At 38.8% G+C, this 27116-nt stretch overlaps 2 protein-coding genes across 7 annotated transcripts in view; both read left to right on the top strand.

Annotated features, from left to right (window-relative positions):
• Positions 1 to 27116, top strand: part of adad1 (adenosine deaminase domain containing 1 (testis-specific)) — a 162802-nt gene that overhangs the window by 108778 nt on the left and 26908 nt on the right. For 5 of the 6 annotated variants that reach the window (XR_010011024.1, XR_010011020.1, XM_062990933.1 and 2 more), the window contains exon 1: positions 24798 to 24833. The exons of the other annotated variant lie outside the window; for it this stretch is intronic. The gene's annotated coding sequence lies outside the window, so the exon portion shown is untranslated. Of the gene's footprint in view, positions 1 to 24797; positions 24834 to 27116 lie in introns of those variants that run through there. 6 annotated transcript variants of the gene reach the window in all.
• tcof1 (treacle ribosome biogenesis factor 1) lies at positions 2965 to 24076 on the top strand. Its single transcript, XM_062990888.1, has 8 exons — positions 2965 to 3133; positions 5699 to 5754; positions 5891 to 5952; positions 12229 to 12302; positions 12392 to 12569; positions 17984 to 19561; positions 21541 to 21617; positions 23216 to 24076. The coding sequence occupies exons 1-8, from the start codon at positions 3017 to 3019 to the stop codon at positions 23264 to 23266; spliced, it is 2193 nt and encodes a 730-aa protein (XP_062846958.1). The 5' UTR covers positions 2965 to 3016; the 3' UTR covers positions 23267 to 24076.

Below are 27116 nucleotides of genomic sequence, written 5' to 3'. Positions count from 1 at the left end.
ATTGTATTTAAATTACTTGGTTCACTTTAAATTGCTTCTATTATTTAAATTATATTTTAAGTTAATTTTTTTAATTTAAAGTTTTAGTTTTCTAATTTGTTTACACTTTTTACATTTTAAAACATTTCTATTTTTTGTATAAATATACACCGATCAGGCATAACATTATGACCACCTTGTTTCTACACTCACTGTCCATTTTATCAGCTCCACTTACCATATAAAAGCACTTTGTAATTCTACAATTACTGACTGTAGTCCATTTGTTTCTCTGCATGCTTTGTTAGCCCTCCCAAGACCACTACAGGGTAGGTATTATTTGGGTGGTGGATCATTCTCAGCACTGCAGTGACACTGGTGTGTTAGTGTGTGTTGTGCTGGTATGAGTGGATGAGACACAGCAGTGCTGCTGGAGTTTTTAAACACAATTACAACATTTATTATAATACAAAGACTGCCATGACAAACATGTCTGTAAAAGGGTGTGTAGACTATTGACCCACATTGTAAGTAGATTTAAGTACATTTAAATAGATATTAACATGAATATTTGTGTTGTTTTGTTGTTATTTGTTATATGTGTATTTTAGGCTGCAAAATTGGGATTGGGCCAGAAAAACTTGCTCATTGACCAGATTGATGAAACCTGTTTGATGATCCAGGATAAAAGGTTCAAGTATTGCATAGAAAATGCAGTACAAATAATTCTCTATCTAAATAGAATTATGGATTAAAAAGAATAGATTTAAACAACATTTACTCTGCCCTGCTATTTAAATCATTCAGACCCCATATACTGTATCTGCCCAGACTTCAAAAAAAAAAAACCAACACCATTAATCTACATTATGCCCCAGACTTTATATGGCTCCAGTTTAAAGCTTAAGCACCTTTGTTGCAAAATATCCAAGTACTAATGTACAAATGAACAATCAGCTATACCGGATACATTTTAGACCCTAAGGCAAACACACCTGTTCCTCCTAAGGGAGACCAAATTAGAAAAATTTTAAATGGTTAGATTTGAGTGTTTACAGGGTGTTGAAGTGAGATTTGTGTGCGGTTTAAACCTGTACATTCAGGACGGAGTTGAACAAACAGAACCAAATAAGTGAAAAGCTGGTTAACCTAAAACATTAGGTGTTTGTAATGAATTACTAGTGCATCTATGAGTGACACAGGCATACAGTAGGTAGTATAAATGTTGTGCAGCTTTAAAGTCCTGGAAACCTGGTTTGGACACCTACTATTGATTACTGCCTGTGTTGAGTTTGCCTGTGTTGAGTTCTCTGCATGAATTTCATCCAAGTACTGAGTATTTTCATTTGGGTTCTCCCAGTAAGCTTGCGTGGTGTAAAAGAAAGAGCCACTCTGCTGGCGGGCTGGGCCTCACAAATACAAAAGGCACATGGTGTTACCTAGCCTTTGGGGAGACACATATCAGTTCACCATCAGGGCTGGTCCCAAGCCCAGATAAATAGGAGGGTTGGGTATCAGGTGTAAAAGCTGTGCCAACCAAATTTGCTGATTAATGTTCCGCTGTGGTGAACCTTAACGGGAGCAGCTGAAAGGAATCCTTCACTCTGGTTTCACACAAAAACAAAGTAGATTTACTATTGTGAATTGCCCCTAGTTGTGATTTATTAATTTTTATATTAATAATATTTATGATTTATTTAAAATTTCTATTTATTGCACTGCTGTGCTCTATGTGGGAGGAATGGTGGCTCAGTGTGTAGTGTTGCCACCTCACCGCAGGAAGGGCCAGGGTTCTTTATGTGTGGAGTTTGCATGTTCTCCATGTGTCTGCGTGGGTTTCCTGTGTGTGTTCCGGTTTTCTTTCCACAAGCCCAACGACATGCAGTCAGGACAATTGGAGCTAAAAAATGTCCCTAAGTGTTAGTGTGTGTAAATGTGTGTGTGTCTATGCCCTATGTTGGACAAGCAACGTGTTCAGGGTGTTTCCTGCCTAACTCTCAATAAATTAGACCCACCAAGACACAGACCAGGATAAAGCTGTGGTAAAACAGACAATGAATGAATAAATAAATGCGCTCTATGCAAGCATTGTCTTGAAATAAACCACACTTCCCACACACGGAAAGCCATTTAACCTTCATCACACTCCTCCCCAGGTAACGATTAAGTAATCTATAAATCTAATACTTTGTTAGCCCCATTTAATGCTGTTTTTTAATAGTCAGGACCCCCACAGGACCGCAGAGCAGGTATTATTTGGGTGGTGGGTCATTCTCAGCACTGCAGTGACACTGACATGGTGGTGGTGTGTTAGTGTGTATTGTGCTGGTATGAGTGGATCAGACACAGCAGTGCTGATGCTGATGGAGTTTTTAAACACCTCACTGTCACTGCTGGACTGAGAATAGTCCACCAACCAAAAATATCCAGCCAACAGCGCCCCGTGGGCAGCGTCCTGTGACCACTGATGAAGGTCTAGAAGATGACCAACTCAAACAGCAGCAATAGATGAGCGATCGTCTCTGACCTTACATCTACAAGGTGGACCAACTAGGTAGGTCTAATAGAGTGGACAGTGAGTGGACACGGTATTTAAAAACTCCAGCAGCGCTGCTGTGTCTGATCCACTCATACCAGAATAACACACACAAAAACACCACCACCATGTCAGTGTCACTGCAGTGCTAAAAATGATCCTTTGTAGTCCTGACTATTGAAGAACAGCATGAAATGGGGGGTAACAAAGCATGAGAAATATATGGACTACAGTCAGTACTTGTAGAACTACAAAGTGCTCCTATATGGTAAGTGGAGCTGATAAAATTGACAAAATGGTGGTTTTAATGTTATGGCTGATCGTATGTATGTTCAAGCGTCTCAAAATTAGTAAAACCACACTTCCCACAATGCACTGTGAACTCAGCGGTGTGACGTCACTAGTTCAAAGAGGAGTGAAAGCATGGTGGCATGGCGAGCTAACAGAAACACAAACGCGACAAAGTTTATAATAGTTAAATGTGTAATATTTTAGCAGAACATGACATCGCCGGACAGTAAGATGTCGGATCACTTGTTAATGAATCTGATTTATAAGCATTTAAGAGAACACGGACAAGAGGAAGCGGCCAGCGTGTTGAGGAAACATGCACCTCAGGTTTACAACTGCGCTTTTACTTTAGTTGTTTGTTTGTTTACCCACAGATTATCATGCACACTCGAAACTGCACTGCACATGGTGCAACCATGCCAGAATATACAAAACATATAGGTTTTAGCAGACCTAAGTGTCTCTTATTTTTATTTTTTTTACTGATATGTATGTGCAAAACCGTGCAGATTATATGGGACATGTCTCTTTCATTTCCTATTGACACTGTATCTTTTCTTTTTTAAACTGCACAGAAAAAAGAAGTGCCCCCTTTTTTTTATAACATTTAATAAACAACACAATACAAAATCTTAAGTTAGCTGTGAGTAATGAGCATTGTTTTGATTGAGAGAACATGTCGTGCGTTGTTGTTCATTCTGCTCACTGTTTTGCCTACAAAGTACAATAAAGTTAACCAATCACTTTTTTTTGCATTTTACAAAACTTAGCATCATCTTACCATAACTTGATTGACATGCAAAATATGCTCAGATCATAGATTTGATCAGAAGCACTGGCTTTCTGTCTGTGGGTGGTGGGGTGGGGCCAGCAGGGGCTGTATAGAGGAAGTGCTGGTGAGTAATTAAAAAAAATAAACTGCTCAAAAAACTTAAATCACACATCGCATCTTGATTAATGAAAGATTAAAGTTGAAAATCTTTAATGATAAAATTGTGTAATTAGGGCGGCATGGTGGCTTAGTGGGTAGCACTGTCGCCTCACAGCAAGAAGGTCCTGGGTTCGATCCCCAGGTGGGGAGGTCCGGGTCCTTTCTGTGCAGAGTTTGCATGTTCTCCCCGTGTCTGGGTGATCCGGTTTCCTCCCACAGTTCAAAAACATGCAGCCAGGCTAATTGGAAACACTGAATTGTCCTACAGATACCTAGCCACTAGATGCACAAACCAGTGCATTGCGGTGCCGGTCCCAAGCCCGGATAAAATAGGGAGGGTTGTGTCGGGAAGGGCATCCGGCTTAAAAATGTGCCAAATCAATGCGGATCATGATCCGCCGAGAGCCGAAGATATAATTGTGTAATTAGTTAAGAACATAATGACATAACAGTGAATGGAAACCAAAATCATCAACCCATGGAGGACTGGACTCAAATTCATACCGAAAATCAAAGTAAAACATTAAAACCATAGGCTCATCCAGTTTCTGTGAATTTCATCATGGCAACTCATAATGTTACTTAGTAGTGTGTATGGCCCCCACATGCCTGTATGCTTGCTCCTGATGAGATGTGGATGGTGTCCTGGGGGAAGTCCTCCCAGACCTGGATCAGGGCATCAGTAAGCTCCCGGACAGTCTGTGGCGCGACTTCGTGGTGTCGAATGCACTGATACATAAAGTCCCAGAGTTTCTCAATTGGATTCAGGCCTGATAGAATCAATGCCTTTATCGTCCAGGAACTGCCTACACACTCTGGCCACATGAGGCCGGGCATTGTCCTGCACCAGGAGGAACCTAGGGCCCACTGCACCAGCGTAAGGATATGCCTCCTCAGACCATCACTGACCCACCACCAAACCGGTCATGCTGGATGATATTGCAGGCAGCATAACGTTCACTACGGCGTCTCCAGACTTTTTCACGTCTGTCACATGTGCTCAGTGTGAACCTGTTCTCATCTGTGAAGAGAATGGGGTGCCAATTCTGGTGTTCTCTAGTGACTGCCAATCGAGCTGCACGGGCTGTAAGTACAGGTCTCTCTAGAGGACGTCGGGCTCTCATGCCACCCTCATGGAGTCTGTTTCTGACAGTTTGTTCAGAAACATGCACAATGGTAGTGTGTTGGAGGTCACTTTGTAGGGCTCTGGCAGTGCTCCCCCTGTTCCTCCTCACACAAAGGAGCAGATACTGGTCCTGATGCTGGATTGATGCCCTTCTATGTCCTTGTTTAATGGCCCCTGTCCTGGTATCTCCCACATGATCTTAAGACTGTGCTGGGAGACACAGCAAACCGTCTTGTGACTACATGTATGGATGTGCCATCCTGGAGGAGCTGGACTACCTGTGCAACCTGAATGGGCTGCAGGTACCACCTCATGCTACCAGTAGTGACTAGGACACTAGCAAAACACAAAACTAGAGAAGAATCAGTCAGGAAGGATAAGGAGAGAGTATTTGTCTGTGGCCACCACCTGCAAAACCATTCCCTTTATGGGGGTTGTCTTGCTGTTGCCTGTCTGGTGCACCTGTTGTCACTTCCATTTGCATTAAAACAGGTGAACTTGATTCACAATCGCTTATGCTTCCTAACGGGCAGATTGATATCCCTGAAGTTTAACTGACTTTGTTTTATACTGTGACGATTAAGTGTTTCCTTAATTTTTTGAGCAGTGTCCATTGGAACCTTTCTGTACTTTCTGTAATGTACACAACTGCTATTACTCAATTATAAAAGTATAAATTCTTAATCTTTAATTGTTTGAATTGTAAGTGACTTATGTTTAAAATCATCCGACCTTCTAAATGCTGTAAATGTAAAAGTCAAGAAACGTTAAATATAACTGTTCCAAGGTGTAGAATGACTCTTACATTTCCTAATTTCTTTTGTTCAATTTTCAGGTAGAAACTGCTCATGCAAAAGAATCGCTTGATAATATATTCAACAAATGGATAAGGTAAGTGTTTTTATTTTAAAAGGTTTATTTATTTAATGGTTAATTTTTAGAGGACTTGAAAAGCAGCGTGACCAAGCCTGTAATAATAATTTCATTTCAACTGCTTTGTTTATGATGGTTATTTTTTTATTTACAGTAAAAAACAGAAGAAAAAGGAGGAAGGAAAAAATTCTCATAAGATCAGCTCAAAACATTCAGGTAAATAGTATAATTTATTTATTTGACTGTTACTTTGATATCAATCAGCTTGACACACTGGTTTTAATCAAATCCAGTTAACATCATATAGATGTTACAAAACTTCTTCACCTGAACTGTTTCCACCAAGAGCCATGGGTTCATTGGCAACACACAGGGTTGCACCAAAGCTTTAAAGAGCAGTGGTAGCTTAATGGTTAAGGTACTAGACTAGTGTTCAGAAGGTTGTTGGTTCAAGCTTCACCACTGCCAAGTTTGCAGCTGTTGGGCCCTGAGCAAGGCCCTTAACCCTGAATTGCATTTGATGACATTTGTTCTTTATCTGATTGTCTTGTTTGGGATCCAGCCAGAAATGTACATTTAATCATAAATAACAAAATGAATGCCTGGAACATGTACTATAAAGGCAAATCAGAAAGTAAGACACCATCCATCCATCCAATTGGCTTGTTATAAGCTGCGGACATCAGCATATAATCAACGTGCCTGCAGGACCCTTAATCCTTAGTTGCTTACGGTTGTAAGTTGCTTTGGATAAAGGTCTACCATAATGCCATAATGTACAAACCCTAATTCTAGGACAGTTGTGACGTTTAGTAGAATGCTGTAAAAAGAAGAATCTGGGATTTGTTAATTCTCTTCGATCATTATTTAAATGACAAAAGTAGAAAGAAACGATTTGCAATGTTAACTGATCAAATTTAAACACATTTAGAATTTAATGACAGACTGAAAAAAGTTGGAATCGAAAATGAAGTGGATTAGTGAAAACTACTTTACTGAACTGAACTATGTTGCTTATGTTTACAATACTGTGCAAATGCTGTTAAGCTAGACCTGCCAAATACATTACATTACAAAACAAAATAGATCGTAATAAGTGCCAATTGAATGTGTCAGGATTAAGAATTATTTAGGCATGTTTAGAGGAGGGATGGTTATATTGGGAGAAGGGTGCTGAGGATGGAGCTGCCAGGCAAGAGGAAAGAATGGGTCTATTGATGTGGTGTGGAAGTACATGTAGGTGGTTGGTGTGAGTGAAGAGGATGTTCAGGACATGGCAAGATAAAGGTGAATTGTCCATTGTGGCGACCCCTAATGGGAGCAGCCAAAAGTAGAAGAAGCATTCGAGTATGCCTGTAATTGTATACTGGTGTAGACAGCATGAGCAGAACTGGAATAAATCTATGCTAAGAAAATCTGTTAAAAATACTATTATCACTACAATTTATTTATTTATTTATTTATTAGGGTTTTAATGTCATGTTTTACACACTTCGGTTACAACTATAGTTACTGGTTACACAAGATTCATCAGCTTACAAGTTTAATGTGAAACACAATCACAGACTAGTTTGTATCTCCAATTAACCTGAGTGCATGTCCTTGGACTGTGGGAGGAAACTGGAGCTCCCGGAGGAAACCCTCACAGACACGGGGAGAACATGCAAAGACCACACAGAAAGGATCTGGACCTGGGGATTGAACCCAGGACCTTCTTTCTGTGAGGCGACAGTGCTACCCATCATTACTATATAAACTTTTTATTCTCTCACTAGACAACCCTAGACAAAAAAACCTACATGCACTTGTGTTCTAGTACACTTAGTAAATAAAATGCTTTAAAACTCTATTTAATCCACACAGTTGTACTTTTAGCACACTGAAAGTCTATTTTAAAAACATAATCTGTATTTAGAATTCATTTTACCCCAATGTGGGAAAACCAGTTAAACATGCTGGTTATTCACTGCCAAGTGAAATGTCATGTTTTTATTTGAACTGTCTTCTAAATACAGCTGCTGAATTCTTCCATGTTGACTTCAACACTGTATAAACAAATTATTGACAATGCAGGCTTATTATACAGCTCATTGAGCTCTGTCATATCTTTTCATCTTTTAAATTGTAAATGTCTGTTTTGATTGCCAGTAAAGCTTCAGTCTTCATTAGACAGAAGTTTAATACAAGTGCACAGTAAAGATTTTTGTATTTGCTCTTAATTAGATTTCTGTGATCCTAGTGTCCTAGGATTTTAGTATGGAGCCCCATTGGTGACATGTTGTATAAATAAAAATAGTGTGTGGTTTTGACTGAATAAGGTGTGGGAATTAGATTATTAAGAGAGATGCATTAGCCGCTCAGGTGGCGCAGCGGTAAAGTACGCTAGCGCACCAGAGTCTTACCAGCTCTACCTTTCCGACTGGGTTGGGCGGCAGTATGAACAACGTTTGGCTGTTGTTCAGGGGCTTAGGGGTAGAGTCGGAGCATAGGTCCTCATAACTGGTACAACTGCGGCCCCTACTGGTTGACTGACGGCGCCTGCACAGGGCTGAGGAATAACATTGAGGGGGGTGTGACCCTCCGTGCGCAGTGTCTCTCGGTGTATGAACTCGGCTCGTGCAGGTGAAAAATGCAAGTCTGTACTGATTGCGTGCCGGAGGGGGCGCAATTCAGTTGAGTGGCATCCTCAGTCAGCGGCAAAAGGGTCGAATCAGTATAGAGGACACAATCAGGGTAATTGGACATGACTAGAATAGGGATAAAATTGGGGGGAAAAAAGTGGGAAAAAATAGATAATTAAAAAAAAAAAAAAGAGAGATGCATTGATAATATATCCTGGTTTGCACTAAAACTTGGAGCATTAGCTTATATAAAGCTGATTTAAGTCATGGCCATGTGTGATGTCACCAGCTGGGCTCTGTATTTTGTCTACTGTTCAAAATGTTTGGGTTACACCAGTGTACATTTCTAAAGAAAGATCTTTATAAGGTTCATCAGCTTTGAATTAGTTTTGAATAAGAACTCAAACACGCCACACTTTCTTATGTAATTTCATTTTCATCTTTTTACAATAATACCTCCTGTAGGTACCTGGCCAGGCATGAGTATAGCGCAAAAGACCACTGTTACCCCTTTTCCACTGACGTGGAGCCCGTTCCGGTTCGCAAACTTGATTTTGAACCGGTTCCACATGTTTCCACTTGCGTTTTAATCTGGTACCACAGAATACTTGGTTTTTCAGTGCGAACCGTGATGTCATCTGTGGTGTCAAAGCGTAGAGGTTTGGGTGCTTTTACATGAGATGCTGGTAAACCGCTGCTGCGTTGTTTTCTATGGAGTTTAACACTGTATTTCCATCTTTTAAAGTTCACCTGATTGAATTCTGAGCCAGTTTGCCACTAATATTTTTTAACTATGTGATATGACTTGGTAAAAGCGTACCCAGAAAGTACAAACAATGCTTAACGTGAAAAATAAAGCGTAATGTGGCTTGTTGTACTAAAACAACGAGCGATGAATTTCAGCAGTACAGAGCACTTATATCCAGTAATACCGGAGATAAATTTAGAGTTATGTCGTACTTTTAGTACATTCAGACACGTTACCCTTTTTTTACATAAAGCTTTTTTGACTCTCCCGAGAAGCGGATTCAGAACCCCGAGCTGCATAAACACACCTGAAGTAAATACAACTAAACACAGATACATGTGTTGTATTTTAGACTGGGTTTGATTATTTCACACAAATGCATGTTCTTGACGTGGAACACTTTAGTGCTGTTTTACCGCACCGCTGCACAGAGGGTCATGGTGAGAGTTAAGTGCAAACCGCTTCTCACGTGAATACACTAAAGAAAGCAACAACTGCGACAAACACGTCTACGTCTTCTTATTAGAAATAGTTGAGCGATGCTTTTTACGTAAAATCGAACATCTGTAACAACAGCACAAATGCTTGCAGGTGATCTACACGCTTCGCCATCATGTTACTACTCTTTACGGGCGGCACGGTGGCTAAGTGGGTAGCACTGTCACCTCACAGCAAGAAGGTCCTGGGTTCGATCCCCAGGTGGGGCGGTCCGGATCCTTTCTGTGTGGAGTTTACATGTTTTCAAAGTCGCTTTATTTATTTATGTACAGGACATACAGAGGATTGAAATTGCATTACTCTCAGCCCCGTGGTGCAACACTAAAGATAAGATAAGATAATTTTTTATTAGTCCCACAGTGGGGAAATTCACATCGTTGCAGCAGCGAAGGGATAGTACAGCACTCAGTATAAAAAGATAGACAATAAGAAGAACAATGTATAATAATAATAAGTCAGGAAAGAACTCATCTTTAAAAAGATTAAATAACTAACTAATTTAAGTGGGGATATTACTGTAATGATTCTTGTTTATGAATTAGTTGTGGTAGTGTGGTTGGAGGACTCCCCCTGCTGGTTCATTTGGGTAATCTTTTTTGTGTAAAGCAGTTATAAGCTAACATTAACTATGTACAGTACTCACTAAATAAACACTTCTCTGTGTCATAACATAGACATCATTGGTCGCACATTTCGTTCAGATTTTTACCAGAATGGTGTGTTTATTGCATATATAAAAAGTTGAATGTGGTCTCAAAGTAAAGCATACATCATAATGTCTGGTGGTCCCCAGTTCAAGCCCTGACAATTCCAAGTCATTCTGTGGCTGGAAGCTGCAGTGAAGTTTCAGTCTGTATTTAATAGAAGATGAAAAGCTGAATAGTGCACATGAATTTCTGTAAGTGCTCTTAATTTAATGTCTGTAAACATATATTCCTAGAATGTTTGTCTACTATTGTTCCTGTGATGCCTCATGTTGTGTTAATGCGCTTTTGCTGCCCCCTGTCGTTGTTTTTTTAGTAATAACTACTGTAATTTTCTTTCTTAACATTAATTTGGAATCAATTTTGCATGGCTTAAATAAATAAAGTGAAAACTTAATGAATAATAGACTGTTAAAAAAAAATCTAGTTGTACTTCCCGATTTGTATTTCGATCTCTTCTGCTGAAATCCTCCACTCCTGATCGTAGGTGAGCCACAACCATTGCATGCCCCCTCAGAGACGTGTGTGAAGCCAGCTGGGGCAGATTCATATGGGGATCTGTATCATGTACTGGGGCAGCACGGTGGCTAAGTGGGTAGCACTGTTGCCTCACAGCAAGAAGGTCCTGGGTTCGGTCCCCAGGTGGGGTGGTCCGGGCCCTTTCTTTTACCCCAAGGGCATTCTGATGGAAACCTGTTTACCCGCCAAGGTTAAGGTATTGAAGTCGAGACTGCCGTGACAACGATGCTGCTCCTGCCGGATGTGACGGGTCTGGCGTAATTGCACCGAGTATGACAAGAACTCACTACAGACTTTATTGAAGACTAGAGCGAATAACAACTCTATTATTATTATTTATTTATTTGTTTATTGCCAGTTATAACTTTTAGTTCATTTATTTCTGTGTTTGTATGATTTGATGATATGATTTGTGTAAATCCTACTTATTTAAAGTATACTCCAGGCCACAGTCGCCCTCGGCTTGCTCAACAGGGGTTTTTGTATCTGTTGGTCCTGGATTTTGTGAAGTTGCTTTGAGACAATGTCTATTGTAAAAAGCGCTATATAAATAAAGTTGACTTGACTTGTCTTTCTGTGTGGAGTTTGCATGTTCTCCCCGTGTCTGTGTGGGTTTCCTCCGGGTGACATGCAAGTGAGGTGAATTGGAGACACTAAATTGTCCATGACTGTGTTCTATATAACCTTGAGAAGTGATTAATCTTGTGTAATGAGTAGCTACCGTTCCTGTCATGAATGTAACCATAAAGTGTAAAACATTACATTAAAATACTAATAAACAAACTAACAAACAAACTATCATGTACTGTAAGTCATGGACTGGTTCTTATTATTCCCGTCTCATGGTGCAGGCGCTTCTCAATCAACCAGCAGAGGTTGTAATTGTAACACTTATGACGAATCACTTCTAGCAATCCCACCCTATGGCCGAGCCAATCACTGTCCGTATAGGCGCCTGGCCTGCCGGTAGCAGAGCTGAGATTTAACTAGGTGGTGGTGCATGAATCAACAAACTTCTAAATACCATTTCAGTACCTGTTTTTATGCAGAACACTTTATGTTTACAGCAGTAAGCATACTGTTTTATCCAAAGCTACTATGCAGGTAATTGATGGTTAAGGACCCAACAGAGGCAAATTGGTGGTGGAACTTGAACCAGTGACCTTCCCGTCAATAGTATATTATGTTTAGCAATAATTAATTACAACAGCAGTTCTTACTGCAATAATGTAGTCATCTTTTAAGTTTGTTAGAAAATATAATCATGTTCTTGAATGTGGAGTGGAAAAGCATTGTATGCACTCCTGTTTTTTAAGCTTTAAAGTTAATGCTATATTGTGCTGATTTGCAGTTACAGTAATATTTTGTATCTTATCTCTGAGTTGTTTTTCTCCCTGTCCAGTATCTAAATCAAAAAGCACCAAAAAGAATGCACGCAGTAGTGACTCTGCAGGAAAGACAAAGGGTAAATCACAGGTGGGTTAACTAAACTAAATTGTATTCAAACTTTTAATGCAGTCCATTCAGATTTATCATTTGTCCTACTTCCATACTTTTTCTTTTAGATAAGAGCTACAGCACAAAAGGAGAAAAAGAAACAATCTGAGATACAGAGCACAAATGCTACATCAGTGGAAAAACAAACAGAACGTAGCGTCATTAGTCCAGCAACAGAAAATGATTCTGACTCTGATTCCAGTCTGGATGTGGAGAAATGGAAGAGCCTAGCCGTAAATTTATCAGGTAAGAGATTTTTTTTTAGATATACTTTGAGCTCTGTAGAGGCTTTAAGATTTTCTTTTTGAGTAAACTCCAAATTATTGGCACACACAATAGAATAGATTAAAACGTTTTTAGTATGATTAATTTGATACATGACCAAGCAACAGTTAAGCATGACATCCATTTGTGCTTGATAAAGATCCTAATCCCAAGCAATGGGCATTATTATGGGGTTGGTTGAAAAGCGTTTTGATTTTTATAATGTCAATATCATAGAAGCAAGTCATTACATTCAGAGCTACTATTGCCAAAAATATTTGCTCGTCATATGAACTTGAGTGACTCCCATTCTTAATCCATAGGGTTTAATATCATGTCGGCTCACCCTTTGCAGCTATAACAGCTTTAACTTTTTGAAGGCTTTCCACAAGGTTTAGGAGTGTGTTTATGGGAATTTTTGACCATTCTTCCAGAAGCGCATTTGTTAGGTCAGACACTGATGTTGGACGAGAAGGCCTGGCTCGCAGTCTCCATTCTAATTCCTCCCAAAGGTGTTCTATCGGGTTGAGGTCAGGACTCTGTGCAGGCCAGTCAATTTCTTCCACACCAAACTCGCTCATCCATGTCTTTATGGACCTTGCTTTGTGCACTGGTGCGCAGTCATGTTGGAACAGGAAGGGGACATCCCCAAACTGTTCCTGCAAAGTTGGGAGCATAAAATTGTCCAAAATCTCTTGGTATGCTGAAGCATTAAGAGTTCCTTTTACTGGAACTAAGGGGCCGAGTCCAACTCCTGAAAAACAACCCCACACCATAATCCCCCTCCACCAAACTTTACACTTGGCACAATGCAGTCAGACAAGTACCGTTCTCCTGGCAACTGCCAATCCCAGACTCGTCCATCGGATTGCCAGACAGAGAAGCGTGATTCGTCACTACAGAGAACATGTCTCCACTGCTCTAGAGTCCAGTGGCGGCGTGCTTTACACCACTGCATCTGACGCTCTGCATTGCGCTTGGTGATGTAAGGCTTGGATGCAGCTGCTCGGCCATGGAAACCCATTCCATGAAGCTCTACACACTGTTCTTGAGCTAATCTGAAGGTCACATGAAGTTTGGATGTCTGTAGTGATTGACTCTGCAGAAAGTTGGCGACCTCTGTGCACTATGTGCCTCAGCATCCGCTGACCCCGATCTGTCATTTTATGTGGCTACCACTTCGTGGCTGAGTTGTTGTCGTTCCCAATCGCTTCCACTTTGTTATAATACCACTCGACTGTGGAATACTTAGTAGTGAGGAAATTTCACGACTGGACTTGTTGCACAGGTGGCATCCTATCACGGTACTATGCTGGAATTCACTGAGCTCCTAAGAGCGACCCATTCTTTTACAAACGTTTGTAGAAGCAGTCTGCATGCCTAGGTGCTTGGTTTTATACACCTGTGGCCATGGAAGTGATGGAAGGAACACCTGAATTAAATGATTTGGATGGGTAAGTGAATACTTTTGGCAATATAGTATGCATTTAATAACAAATCACAATTGATAGTTTGCAAATGGCAAAAAAAAATTTACGAAAAAGCTTGTATGCCTTTACACATGCAACAAAGTTTTTTCAGCTTTATTGAGCTCTTCATGGTTTGAATGTCACCGCACATTTTTATGGTGGCTGGGGTATCAGTTCAACTCTTAAATACACAAAAGCCACCAGAGATGTTTACACCTTAAGTTAGCTAGCCTGCAACTGTCACTTCTACATGGGAATAGTCACTGTTTGCATGTCACATCATGTTCAGTCATGTTTAGTCATGTTTTTGCAGCCATTCGATGACTCATTTATCAAGGCTTGTGGTTTCAAAAACAAGCAATTGCAGTTTGTTGAATTTCTTGTTCAAATTCACCACAGAGCATGAGAAAATGTTTTCTCAGGCCTGAAATGGTAAACATTTGAAGACATTATGAGGTTAAAGGCCAGTTTATACCTGATACATTTTCAGATCACATGACGGTATTATTTTAACATGCATTTAAGTTCATACTGACCAAGTGAAGAATCCTTGTTCTTCACTTACTTGTCTCTGAATGTGTTCAAATATTAAATCAAACTACTTTATTACCCGTTTGCTTAGAAACTACTGAATATAAAGAGCTTTGAATTAAAAATATCACTAAATGTAAACAGTTTGCTTTCCTCTCAATGCCACTGTGCTGGCAGTTGTAGCCTAGTGGTTAAGGTACTGGACCAGTAATCAGAAGGTTGACTATTCAAGCCCCACCACTGCCTCATTGCCACTGTTGGGCCCTTGAGCAAGGCCCTTAACCCTAAATTGCTTAAATTGTATACTGTCACAACTGTAAGTCGCTTTGGATAAAAGCGTCTGCTAAATGCCGAAAATGTAAATGTGCCGCCCTCAGTGGGTAGCACTGTCGCCTGACAGCAAGAAGCTCCTGGGTTTGATTCCCAGCTGGAGCGGGCCGGGTCCTTTCTGTGTGGAGTTTGCATGTTCTCCCCGTGTCTGTGTGAGTTTCCTCCGGGAGCTCCGGTGTCCTTGCACAGTCCAAAGACATGCAGGTGAGGTGAATTGGAGACACAAAATTGTTCATGACTGTGTTTGACATTAAACTAGAACTGATGAATCTTACAAAGTAACTACCTGTGCTGTCATAGATGTAACCAAAGTGTGTAAAACATGATCCAAATCCTAATGCATGTTACTCTGTTCTAGTGCACTTAATGTTAAACATCATGAGATTTGAGAAACAATCAAACTTTCAGCTTTAATTAAAGCTTCATGTCACCCATGTGAAAACAACATGAACAAATACACTAGTTATTCCTTTTTCACTGTCTCGAGTCAGGTTTTTGGATAAGCTGTGTATAATTTCATCTGGTACAATCCTTTCTATCAGTGTTAATGATATGCTTTACAAAAAAGAATTCCTCAAACACTGTTAAAACAATTTGCATGGGAAGGTTTATTGTACTTGTAAATTTAGCGGAGTAGGAGTTTCCTTGTTACTAAAGTAGATGATGGATTTTATTTGCCAGCTTGTATTTTTGTTGCAAACAAATGATAAATATGTAATTGATTTCCTATGTTTTTTGCCATACCCTTCGACATAGAATTTAGTAAGAATTTCTTAATGATTTGTTAAAAATTCTAATAATGATTTGTTAATAAAAAGCTTAGTCGTTAAAACTGTTCAAGTGGAATCTTTGAATCAGTGTGTGTTTTGCCCAGTGTCCTAAAGGGCACCAATATTTCTGGAGTTGACTGTATGTCCCTTTGAATTGCTGATGCACTTTGTTTTTAGACACATGCATATTCACATAGAAAGTATTTTTTACAGGTTATTACTGACTACGCAGTTTTTATTGTGGAAAGCAGAGGTGTAAAAACAGCCCACTTAGTTTAATTTGGGAAATGTTATGCATGACTTCTGCATAACCAATAGTCTTCATTCTTCCTTTCTTCCGTGAAGAGTTCTCCGCAGGTCTATGTGGGTTTCCTTTGGGTACTTCAGTTTACTAGAGTCATGTAAAATCTGTTTTTTATTTATATACCGATGAGGCATAACATTATGACCACCTCCTCGTTTCCACCCTCACTGTCCATTTTATCAGCCTGACTTACCATATACTGGTGCTGGTCATAAAATTTGAATATCATGAAAAAGTTGATTTATTTCAGTAATTCCATTCAAAAAGTGAAACTTGTATATTATATTCATACATTACACACAGACTGATATATTTCAAATGTTTATTTCTTTTAATGTGGATGATTATAACTGACAACTAATGAAAACCCCAAATTCAGTATCTCAGAAAATTAGAATATTGTGACAAGGTACAATATTGAAGACACCTGGTGCCACACTCTAATCAGCTAATTAACTCAAAACACCTGCAAAGGCCTTTAAATGGTCTCTCAGTCTAGTTCTGTAGGCTACACAATCATGGGGAAGACTGCTGACTTGACAGTTGTCCAAAAGACGACCATTGACACCTTGCACAAGGAGGGCAAGACACAAAAGGTCATTGCTAAAGGCTGGCTGTTCACAGAGCTCTGTGTCCAAGCACATTAATAGAGAGGCGAAGGGAAGGAAAAGATGTGGTAGAAAAAAGTGTACAAGCAATAGGGATAACCGCACCCTGGAGAGGATTGTGAAACAAAACCCATTCAAAAATGTGGGGGAGATTCACAAAGAGTGGACTGCAGCTGGAGTCAGTGCTTCAAGAACCACCACGCACAGACGTATGCAAGACATGGGTTTCAGCTGTCGCATTCCTTGTGTCAAGCCACTCTTGAACAAGAGACAGCGTCAGAAGCGTCTCGCCTGGGCTAAAGACAAAAAGGACTGCTGAGTGGTCCAAAGTTATGTTCTCTGATTAAAGTAAATTTTGCATTACCTTTGGAAATCAAGGTCCAAGAGTCTGGAGGAAGAGAGGAGAGGCACAGAATCCACGTTGCTTGAGGTCCAGTGTAAAGTTTCCACAGTCAGTGATGGTTTGGCGTGCCATGTCATCTGCTGGTGTTGGTCCACTGTGTTTTCTGAGGTCCAAGGTCAACGCAGCCTTCTACCAGGAAGTTTTAGAGCACTTCATGCTTCCTGCTGCTGACCAACTTTATGGAAATGCAGATTTCATTTTCCAACAGGACTTGGCACCTGCACACAGTGCCAAAGCTACCAGTACCTGGTTTAAGGACCATGGTATCCCTGTTCTTAATTGGCCAGCAAACTCGCCTGACCTTAACTCCATTGAAAATCTATGGGGTATTGTGAAGAGGAAGATGCGATACACCAGACCCAACAATTCAGAATAGCTGAAGGCCACTATCAGAGCAACCTGGGCTCTCATAACACCTGAGCAGTGCCACAGACTGATGGACTCCATGCCACGCCGCATTGCTGCAGTAATCCAGGCAAAAGGAGCCCCAACTAAGTATTGAGTGCTGTACATGCTCATACTTTTCAGTTGGCCAACATTTCTAAAAATCCTTTTTTTTTTATTGGTCTTAAGTAATATTCTAATTTTCTGAGATACTGAATTTGGGGTTTTCATTAGTTGTCAGTTATAATCATCAACAATAAAAGAAATAAACATTTGAAATATATCAGTCTGTGTGTAATGAATGAATATAATATACAAGTTTCACTTTTTGAATGGAATTACTGAAATCAACTTTTTCATGATATTCAAATTTTATGACCAGCACCAGTAGAAGCACTTTGTAGTTCTACAATTACTGACTGTAGTCCATCTGTTTCTCTACATACTTTTTTAGCCTGCTTTCACCCACTACCGAGTAGATATCATTTGGGTGGTGATTCATTCTCAGCACTCACACGTTTCTGTGTAGCAGTCATTCTACCACGTCATAGTGATACCCAGGTGAATGAACGACTTACTTGTTCCCTCTCTTGCCAGATGCTGTAATTGCAAAGATGGATGCCCTTTCAAACATCAGCAGCTCTCCAGTAAAGTCCAAAAAAAGAGGAAGCTCATCCATAAAAGGCAAAGACCAATCCACTGAGAAGTCAAAACCCTCAGCCAAGAAACCTGAAACTAAAACTGCCCTCAATCCCTCACAAACAAACAAACTTTCTAAGTCAAAATCCAAGAAAACTGCAAGCAACTCTACAGCTGAGACTCTATCCAAGAGAACAAAAGATACAGGGACCAATACAAACCTAAACTCTGAGATCCCTGATTCTAAAACAGTCGTCAGTCTTTCAGAAGACGTCGTAACCCCTTCGACAGGTGTAGCTAATAGCCTCCCAGAGATTAACAACATCAAAACTAAGAAGGTTAAACCCAAAAAAACAGAAAGCATTTCAGACTTTGAAACTCTGACTAAAAGTGTTGTGTCCGAGAACACGGGCAGCCATCCAGAACTCAAAACCACTGAGACTCCCAGAAGGAAAACAAAATCTAATGGCATTCAAAAACCTCCTTTAGTGTTAGATACCATAATGACTGCAACTCCACCTACAAAGAACAAATCTAAACAGGTTACAATTGTGGAGCCTGTAGGAATAGAAACTCCTAGAGAATCAGACAGTGATGCTGTTAGTAGCCTGGTGACATCTGAATCTAGACAAACCAAGACATCATCAGAAAAGGTTAAAACCAAGAAATCAAAAAACAAAGAAATTAAAGATTCCTCTGAAGATGCTGGTACATGTGTTGCCAATAGTCAGTTAACAACTGGCATTTCTACAGCATTTGAGACCCCATCTAAGAAAGTTAAATCAAAGAAATCTGATAAATCTGTAGAACATAAAGGTGACACCGATGTTCTTAGTAGCCACTCAAAACCTAATCAGACTGAAACTCCATTAAATAAATCAACAGCAAAAGAATCTAAAAGTGTTGATGAGCCTGGACTAGCTAACACACCAACTAAGAAAGTGAAGAAAAGCTGTTTGAAGTTAAATGAGACTGAAACGCCATCTAAGAAAATGGAAATTCATGCAGGCAATGCTCTTTTTGAAGGCGATAAAGCAACTATTAGTCTCTCTGAAGCATTTATCTCAGAGACTCCATCTAAAAAGTCTAAATCCAAGAAGTCTTCGAAGTCAGATAAAGAGGAAACTGAAATGGTTAGTGTAGATACAGGAGAAAATGTGGTTGCAAGCAATGACCTCTCTGATAATTTGGAGTTCTCATCAAAAAAGAGGAAAAGAAAAAGATCTTGCAACCTAGATCAAATGCCTTCTTCACTAACGGAATCTGAACATGATCATTCAGAGATGGACAACGGTCTTCATGTGCCTGGCACCATTACCCAAAACCAGGTTAGATCAAAGGATAAAGAACTTGATAGAGAAAACGTAACCGTTTCAGGGGAGAAAGAAGAGGAAGCTTCTCCAGAACCTAAGAAGAGAAAGAAGGATAAGAAAAAGAAAAAAGACAGGGATGAACTTGTGGTTGAAGAGGTTCCACCTACACCACAGGAGCCAGAAGAACAAGCTAATTCCCTGCCAAGCAGTCAGAAGAAAAAAAGTAAGATTTATGGTCAATTTACTATGTTAAATATTGTATTTAAGAATAAAAACAATTTCTTGGGAGGCACAGTGGCTAAGTGGGTAACACTGTTGCCTCACAGCAAGGAGGTCCTGGGTTCGATCCCCAGGTGCGGCGGTCCGGGTCCTTTCTGTGTGGAGTTTGCATGTTCTCCCCGTGTCTGTGTGGGTTTACTCCGGGTGCTCCGGTTTCCTCCCACAGTCCAAAGAGGTAAATTGGAGATGCTAAATTGTCCAAGACTGTGTTCGATATAACCTTGTGAACTGATGAATTTTGTGTAATGAGTAACTACCGTTCCTGTCATTAATGTAACCAAAGTGTAAAACGTGACGTTAAAATCCTAATAAACAAACAAACAAAACCAATTTCTTCTATGTATAGTAAAAGTGATTTTGTTAGTTTTTTTGTTACTGAATGATTGGAACATGCCTATACACACTTACCAAGCACTGTACTAGAAACACCTGTCTGGCATGTACATGTATTGATTATTTTACATTTCTAGCATACAAATGAACTGTGTGGGTATTTATTTGCTAACTTTAGCCCATGTAGGTCGGTAGGTTGACAGACAGACAGACAGACAAATAGATAATTTATTGATCCTGAAGGAAATTAAAGCCCCAGTAGCATTATACAGCAATGAAAGTACAAATGCGAAATAACAAAAATGATGCGAAGAACAGCGTACCAATAACAGTACAAACACTGAAACTGAACATACACAACAATAAAGACCTTCAAGGTACCTTTATTTTACATATATTGGATAGCTATAGCAAGAGAACGCTACAAGTGAGGTTGAATAAATTAATGAATGAATGTGCAGGGAGATTCAGTTTCGAATGAATGAGTGTGCAGTATGATGCATTTTCAAATATACAGTTGAAATTACAGTTTATAATTTTATTACCATGTGCTGCTTTGTATAATTTGTCACCCCCTGTACCCCACCTATCAATCAAAAGAACACCCATAGTACCCTCACTGGCAAGATGGTAATAACATAAAAACTTGCAGAAATAATTGTAATCCTAAGACTACAATGATATACACTGATCAGCCATAACATTAAAATCACCTTCTTGTTTCTACACTCAATGTCCATTTTATCAGCTTCACTTACCATATAGAAGCACTTTGTAGTTCTACAATTACTGACTAGTCCATCTGTTTCTCTATATACCTTTTTAGCCTGCTTTCACCCTGTTCTTCAATGGTCAGGACCTCTACAGGACCACTACAGAGCAGGTATTATTTAGGTGATGGATCATTCTCAACACTGCAGTGACACTGACATGGTGGTGGTGTGTTAGAGTGTGTTGTGCTGGTATGAGTGGATCAGACACAGCAGCGCTGCCAGAGTTTTTAAATACCGTGTCCACTCACTGTCCACTCTATTAGACACTCCTACCTAGTTGGTCCACCTTGTAGATGTAAAGTCAGAGACGATCGCTCATCTATTGCTGCTGTTTGAGTTGGTCGTTTTCTAGACCTTCATCAGTGGTCACAGGATGCTGCCCACGGGGTGCTGTTGGCTGGATGTTTTTGGTTGATGGACTATTGTCAGTTCAGCAGTGACAGTGAGGTGTTTAAAAACCCCATCAGCACTGCTGTGTCTGATCCACTCATACCAGCACAACACACACTAACACACCACCACCATGTCAGTGTCACTGCTGTGCTGAGAATGATCCACCACCTAAATAATACCTGCTCTGTAGTGGTCCTGGGAGAATCCTGACCATTGAAGAACAGCATGGGGGCTAACAAAGCATGCAGAGAAACAGATGGACTACAGTCAGGAATTGTGTAACTACAAAGTGCTTCTATATGGTAAGTGGAGCTGATAAAATGGACAGTGAGTGTAGAAACAAGGAGGTGGTTTTAATGTTATGGCTGATCAGTGTACATATTCCTTAAGAATGAATGTAACCTGTTTATCTGTTCATGTGCAGAAAAGAAAAAGAAACACAGAGAAGAGGAAATATCACCCATGTGCACTCCAACTCCTGAAGAGTATACTTCAAAAAAGGTAATTTTGTGTTGTTTGGTTTTACTTTGTTCCTTTTCAGCTTTTCCTACAGTACAGATGTATTTGGGGTGTATCACCACATTCTGCTCAAGATTCTTATCCGCTGTACACTGCTTTCTAATTTAATACTATGACAATTAAATTTTGGATGAAGACACCAGAGGGCAGTGTGGCTGCTGCACAGTTCTTTTGTGCCGTGTTTCTGGGTAGGCTTTTGACCCACTGTGACCTTGACCTTGTAAACCTTTTTTTTTTTTTTTTTTTGCAAGATTGCAGAAAAACCTTTATTACCCTAAATGAAACAGATGGAACTGCATATTAAAAATATATACTGTATATTAAACATAAGCAAGGATGCATATGTTTCTGTTTGGATCTTGCACTCTTAGTAAGGCAGCACCTTCTAGGGCATAGTGTGCTTTTTGTGTGCATTTTACATTTATGCATTTGGTAGATCATTTTTTGTTGCTTTTTGTAAGATACAGAAAGGACAGGATCAGTAAATCAGTAGCTAGCTTTTTTTAACCAGCTGCATAAATATACAAGGGTTCTTCAGAAAAGTTTCTGCACTTTTTTTCTCTATTTATTAAGAATTTTAAAACAAAAAATCACTTTTCTACTGTCACCTTCGGATGCATTTTTCCTGATGAAACTATAAAAGTGCGGAAACTTTTTGAAGATCCCTCGTACATATAATTATTGTAAAAACAATTAGCACCAGATAGGCTCTATCAGTCTTTATCACTGTGTTATCACTGTATTTGTAATATTTTAGTATTGGTAAGACTCTGATGCACCTAATGCAAAACTGAGATCAAACTGAAAAAGCATAAGGAAGTTTAGAGCCAAAGTTGCACACTTGATTACTGCTAATCACATCAGTAGCCATAAAATGTCCTGGTGTGGGTTATTAATTATTTATTTCTATTTAGCCACTATAGCTTTACTGACATTGGGCATTTATATGCAGTAAGGCCTGGCTTTCTGTCATTATTTGAATTCATCCCAAAATTGTCAAGTGTTTCTACCCAACATGTATCAAACTGTTTTTATGGACTTCATTTTATGGGGGCATTTTTCTGTAAAACCCATTGTAAATTACCCAAATGGTAATTACAATTCTAGCTGCTTTATTGTCATGCCATTCCATTTCAATTTGTGAGTCTGCTCCCAGGGGTCTTTGGAACTTTAGAAGTGTAGTGTTGCTTTATTGCGTACCCTCCCTGTGGCTCAGCTGTTGCTAGTGGAAGTTCATTTCATGACAGCACTTGTAGGTGATTTAGTAGGTCATTTGTAGGCAGTAATTTAATGAACTTTTGGAAATGACAAAGGTGCTACATTTGAAAGTCCCAAAAGCTTTTCAGTATGATTCATTCCACAAAGTTTTTTCTTATAGAAACTACATGGCTAATTTATAGATTTTGGACATATATTAATACATTGTTGCTGAAATAGAAAAACTGTTTATTAAAAGGGTCATTCATATATTGTTGGCCATGTAGTGTAAAATAAACTGGACTTTATTGTTTAATAGTACTGTTTCTGGTCCAGTAATAAAAACAAAATATCTGCCTAACATCTGGTTCTTCACCATTTAGAAAAAGAAGTCTTCAAAGGAGAAGATACACAATAGTGATGTTGCTGAATAGAGACTAATTCAAAGTAAGTGCTGAGGAAAAAAACTGGAATTTTACAGATGAGTTTGGAAATGGACATAAGACTTAATGAAAAAACATTGTAAATACAGTCTGTACTTTGTGTTTGTTTTGTTCTGTTTGTATGTTCCAACTAAAAAAAAAAAAGTGTTTTTAAGGAAGGCCAAAATATCTTAATTTTTATATTTTAATATCTAAAAACTAAGCTCAGTCATCATTTATGGTTTCTTTTAAGTTATTTTTTATGTATGTTTTTTAATCTGTGAGAAGAATTAATCAGGCCATGTATAGAAGCGACTGCTTAGAACATGTGAAAATCAAAAGACTTCTTTAATGATCTTGTTTTTTACCTCAATTGTAAACAACAAAATGAATGTATTCCTAAAACTTTTTAGTAAACATATGTACACATTTCCTAAACTCAGTGTCTTGAATTGATTTTAATTTGTACTTGGAGTGGGTTGATTTTTAATTTCATTGTATTTTTATTGGGATAGTCATGCAAATACATGGTTTAATGCACAGGAGAATTGTACAGTTAGGAATGAATAAATTGTGGGTGTAATAGGTGCAGGTAACATAGGTGAGCTTGGTTTAATAAGAGGAAATGTCAATCATCAATGTCAATGACAACTAAGGTTAAGAATAGCCCAATTCATTAGCAACATAGCTGCTTTAATAAAAAAAAAATACAAGTACATTTAGTTAAATAAATGATGTATTTCAGGGTAGCAGGATTGTTTGTTATTTTTACCATGTCACAATTATGTGTTTGACATTAAAACAATCTTGTGTAATGAGTAACCAGCTGTCCTGTCCTGAATGTAAACAAAGTGTGTAAAACATGACGTTAAAATCCTATTAAACAAATAAACAAACCAGATGTAGCAGTCTAACAAGTTTAACCCATCACTCAGAGACAAAGACTCAACTGAGATTCCATTAGCCTGGTCAACTGTGCAACCAGCTGGGGTCGCCAAAGTGCAGATGAAATTTGGATACATTGAAAATTGACAATATTTCAATAATATTTTAAGAATTAATTAATTTGAAATAAATTGATTTGTGATATTTTTACTGAAGTATTCAGGCACTTTGCAGTGGCACTCCATATTTACAGCATTTAACATGCTGTTAGCAATTTTTATTTAATATAATGCAAGCAATTAAGGGTTGAGTAAAAGGCATGTGACAGCCCACTTGACTAGCAACATATACATATAGTTTATATTAGGGCTGTCGTTAATCGCGTTAATTAACGCGATTAACGCGTTAAAATTTTAATCGCGATTAAAAAAATTAATCAAGATTAAAATTTTTAATCTAACTATTTATATTTGGCTGTTTGTGCCACATACACGTGTGTCTCTGTGGTAATTAACTGTATTTCAGATGAATTAGGATGTAAAGCGCATGAACTGTCCGATGAAAAACTACTTTTAGCGGTTTTCACTTTTTTTATGAAAAGATGAATGAAACCACGCAAGCTTTGTAACGAGTATTTCCATTGGCTGCTAGAGCTGTCCATCAAAACCGCGTAGCTCCGCCTCCTCCCCCTCCGGTAAGAAGTGAAACTCTGCGTGATGTTTCATCTCTACAGTTTATTCAGCTTATTCTATCACATGGTTATAAACATGATTTATATTTGTGATGTTTGTAGTTTTCTAAAAACACATTTGTATCTGATATTTATATGGACTAAGCGTTTACATGGACTGTTTTAATTAACACTTTTTTTTATAGCTACAGTCAATTACTTATAGATAATGTCTGCTAACTTGACTGTTTCAGGTATTTATAGGTATTTAAATGGTAATGTAGAACAGTATTTCCGGGTATTCTTTCTGCACAAACACAGTATTAAAGGGTTTTCTTAATAGATCTATGAAATAAACGTATCTGTGTTTTGATGCTTTATTGATGCCTTATATTAGATCAAAACATTATGGTTGGTGCATGAACAGGAAAAGATCCTCACTTTTGTCAGATAATGTGCTTTCTACAATGAATTTAGATTTAATAATTTTATCATATTTTATGAATGTTTTATTGGTAAACACGTTCTTGCAATAACAATGTGCATAACTGTTCAAATTTTGTTTAATTATTAGTTTGCGATTAATTGAGATGAATACATATATATTAGGGCTGTCACACGATTAAAAAATTTTATCGCGATTAATTTTGTTCTTTAATCGCGATTAATCTCGATTACAATTTTTGATCGTGTGACAGCCCTAGTTTATATACTGTATATATACACCGATCAGCCATAACATTAAAACCATTCCTGATTTCTACACTCAGTCTTTTTTCAGCTCCACTTACCATATAGAAGCACCTTGCTCACCTATTGCTGCTGTGAGTTGGTCATCTTCTAGACCTTTATCAGTGGTCACAGGACGCTGCCTATGGGGCACTGTTGGCTGGATATTTTTGGTTGGTGGACAATTTTAGTCCAGCAGTGACAGTGAGGTGTTTAAAAACTCCAGCAGCGCTGCTGTGTCTTATTCACTCATACCAGCACAACACACACTAACACACCACCACCATGTCAGTGTTACTACAGTGCTGAGAATGATCCACCACCTAATATATATATTCTTGCTTCTAAGAAGGCTTTTCACAAGACTTTGAAGTATGTATGTGGGAATTTGTGCCCATTCAATCATAAGAGCATTTGTATTGGCTTGGCATTAATGTTGCTCAAGAAAGCCTCAATTTATGTTCCAGTTCATTCCAAAGCTGTTCAGAGGGGCTGTGGTCATAGCTCTGTGCAGGCCTTCCCTAAACTGCCGCTGCAAAGTTCGAAGCATATAATTTACTCAATACAATTGATTTGTTCCACATATAAGCAATTATTGTAAAGCACATGAGTTCAAATATCACAAGGGTTTTTCCAATACTTCTGTCCTTACAGTGTATACTGTATACACAAATACACACACACACGCTTGCAAAGTGAGACAGTTCAGTTTAGCTATTATCAGTTCAGTAGTAGGCGTCCTGCTATTATGGATGGGATTAAGTACAACTCATTACTGAATTACATTTTGATGACTAGTTTTAAAATCTGCCATTTTTCTAGACAATTGTTTATGACGTAGAACATTTTAATAATTTGAAAAAAACATAAAGTAATAATTGCTGCTGCTTACAATAATAGTGTTGGGTTTGTTAGTTGAGTCACTCATTAATCGCTCCCTTACGGAAATGGAATAAGTTATAAGCCAACGCAAATCCACTTATGACTAAAACATTAGGATGAGGTGAGTAAAAGTTAAACCATTTCGAGGAAGGAAGGGGATTAGGTCATAGTAGGCACAAAGCGCACCACACGACCACAGTATGAGCTGTTTGCTTTACTATGGCGTAGAATCTAAACACATAACCTGCTTTCTGTTGATCACACGCATTAGTCGTTTGTGCATTTGGGGTAAATTAGAAGAGGCCATTGAGACCAGAGCATCAGACTGAATGAAATGTTTGCAACGGAAAAAAGAAAACACGTCACATTCATATTAAGCTTTTTCCAGGCGTTGATATTAGTTTGTGTGCATGCGTGGGCTTTTTTTCTGCCATTGAGGTAAATGTGCTTCGTTAATATTTTTCTCCAGACCTCCACACACTAACAGCCACAAATGTAAACATCATTTAAAACAGTACAACTAATTGTAGGAGCTTTACAATCCAACCCAACAACTCACAAGAAGAAATATGTAATACAGTATATAACTCATGAAACATTTGGGGAAACCCTGAGTAGTTATATGCTTGGCCTAGTTGAAGAGTGAAAACTGTGAAAAGGAGTAGCTGGTCTTCCAAAGATTAGTTAATGTTTCCG

The sequence above is a fragment of the Trichomycterus rosablanca genome, chromosome 1 (assembly GCF_030014385.1).
Source record: "Trichomycterus rosablanca isolate fTriRos1 chromosome 1, fTriRos1.hap1, whole genome shotgun sequence".
Classification (NCBI taxonomy): domain Eukaryota; kingdom Metazoa; phylum Chordata; class Actinopteri; order Siluriformes; family Trichomycteridae; genus Trichomycterus; species Trichomycterus rosablanca.
This window is presented reverse-complemented; position numbering and strand designations above follow the sequence as displayed.

What these genes read in the sequence shown, in the direction of transcription:
- tcof1 (XM_062990888.1), top strand. Translation starts at nt 3,017, where the DNA reads ATGACATCGCCGGACAGTAAGATGTCGGATCACTTGTTAATGAATCTG. An exon ending in GATCAGCTCAAAACATTCAG is followed by an intron (nt 5,953 to 12,228) that starts GTAAATAGTATA and finishes CTCCCTGTCCAG; the next exon opens with TATCTAAATCAAAAAGCACC. An exon ending in AAGCAGTCAGAAGAAAAAAA is followed by an intron (nt 19,562 to 21,540) that starts GTAAGATTTATG and finishes GTTCATGTGCAG; the next exon opens with AAAAGAAAAAGAAACACAGA.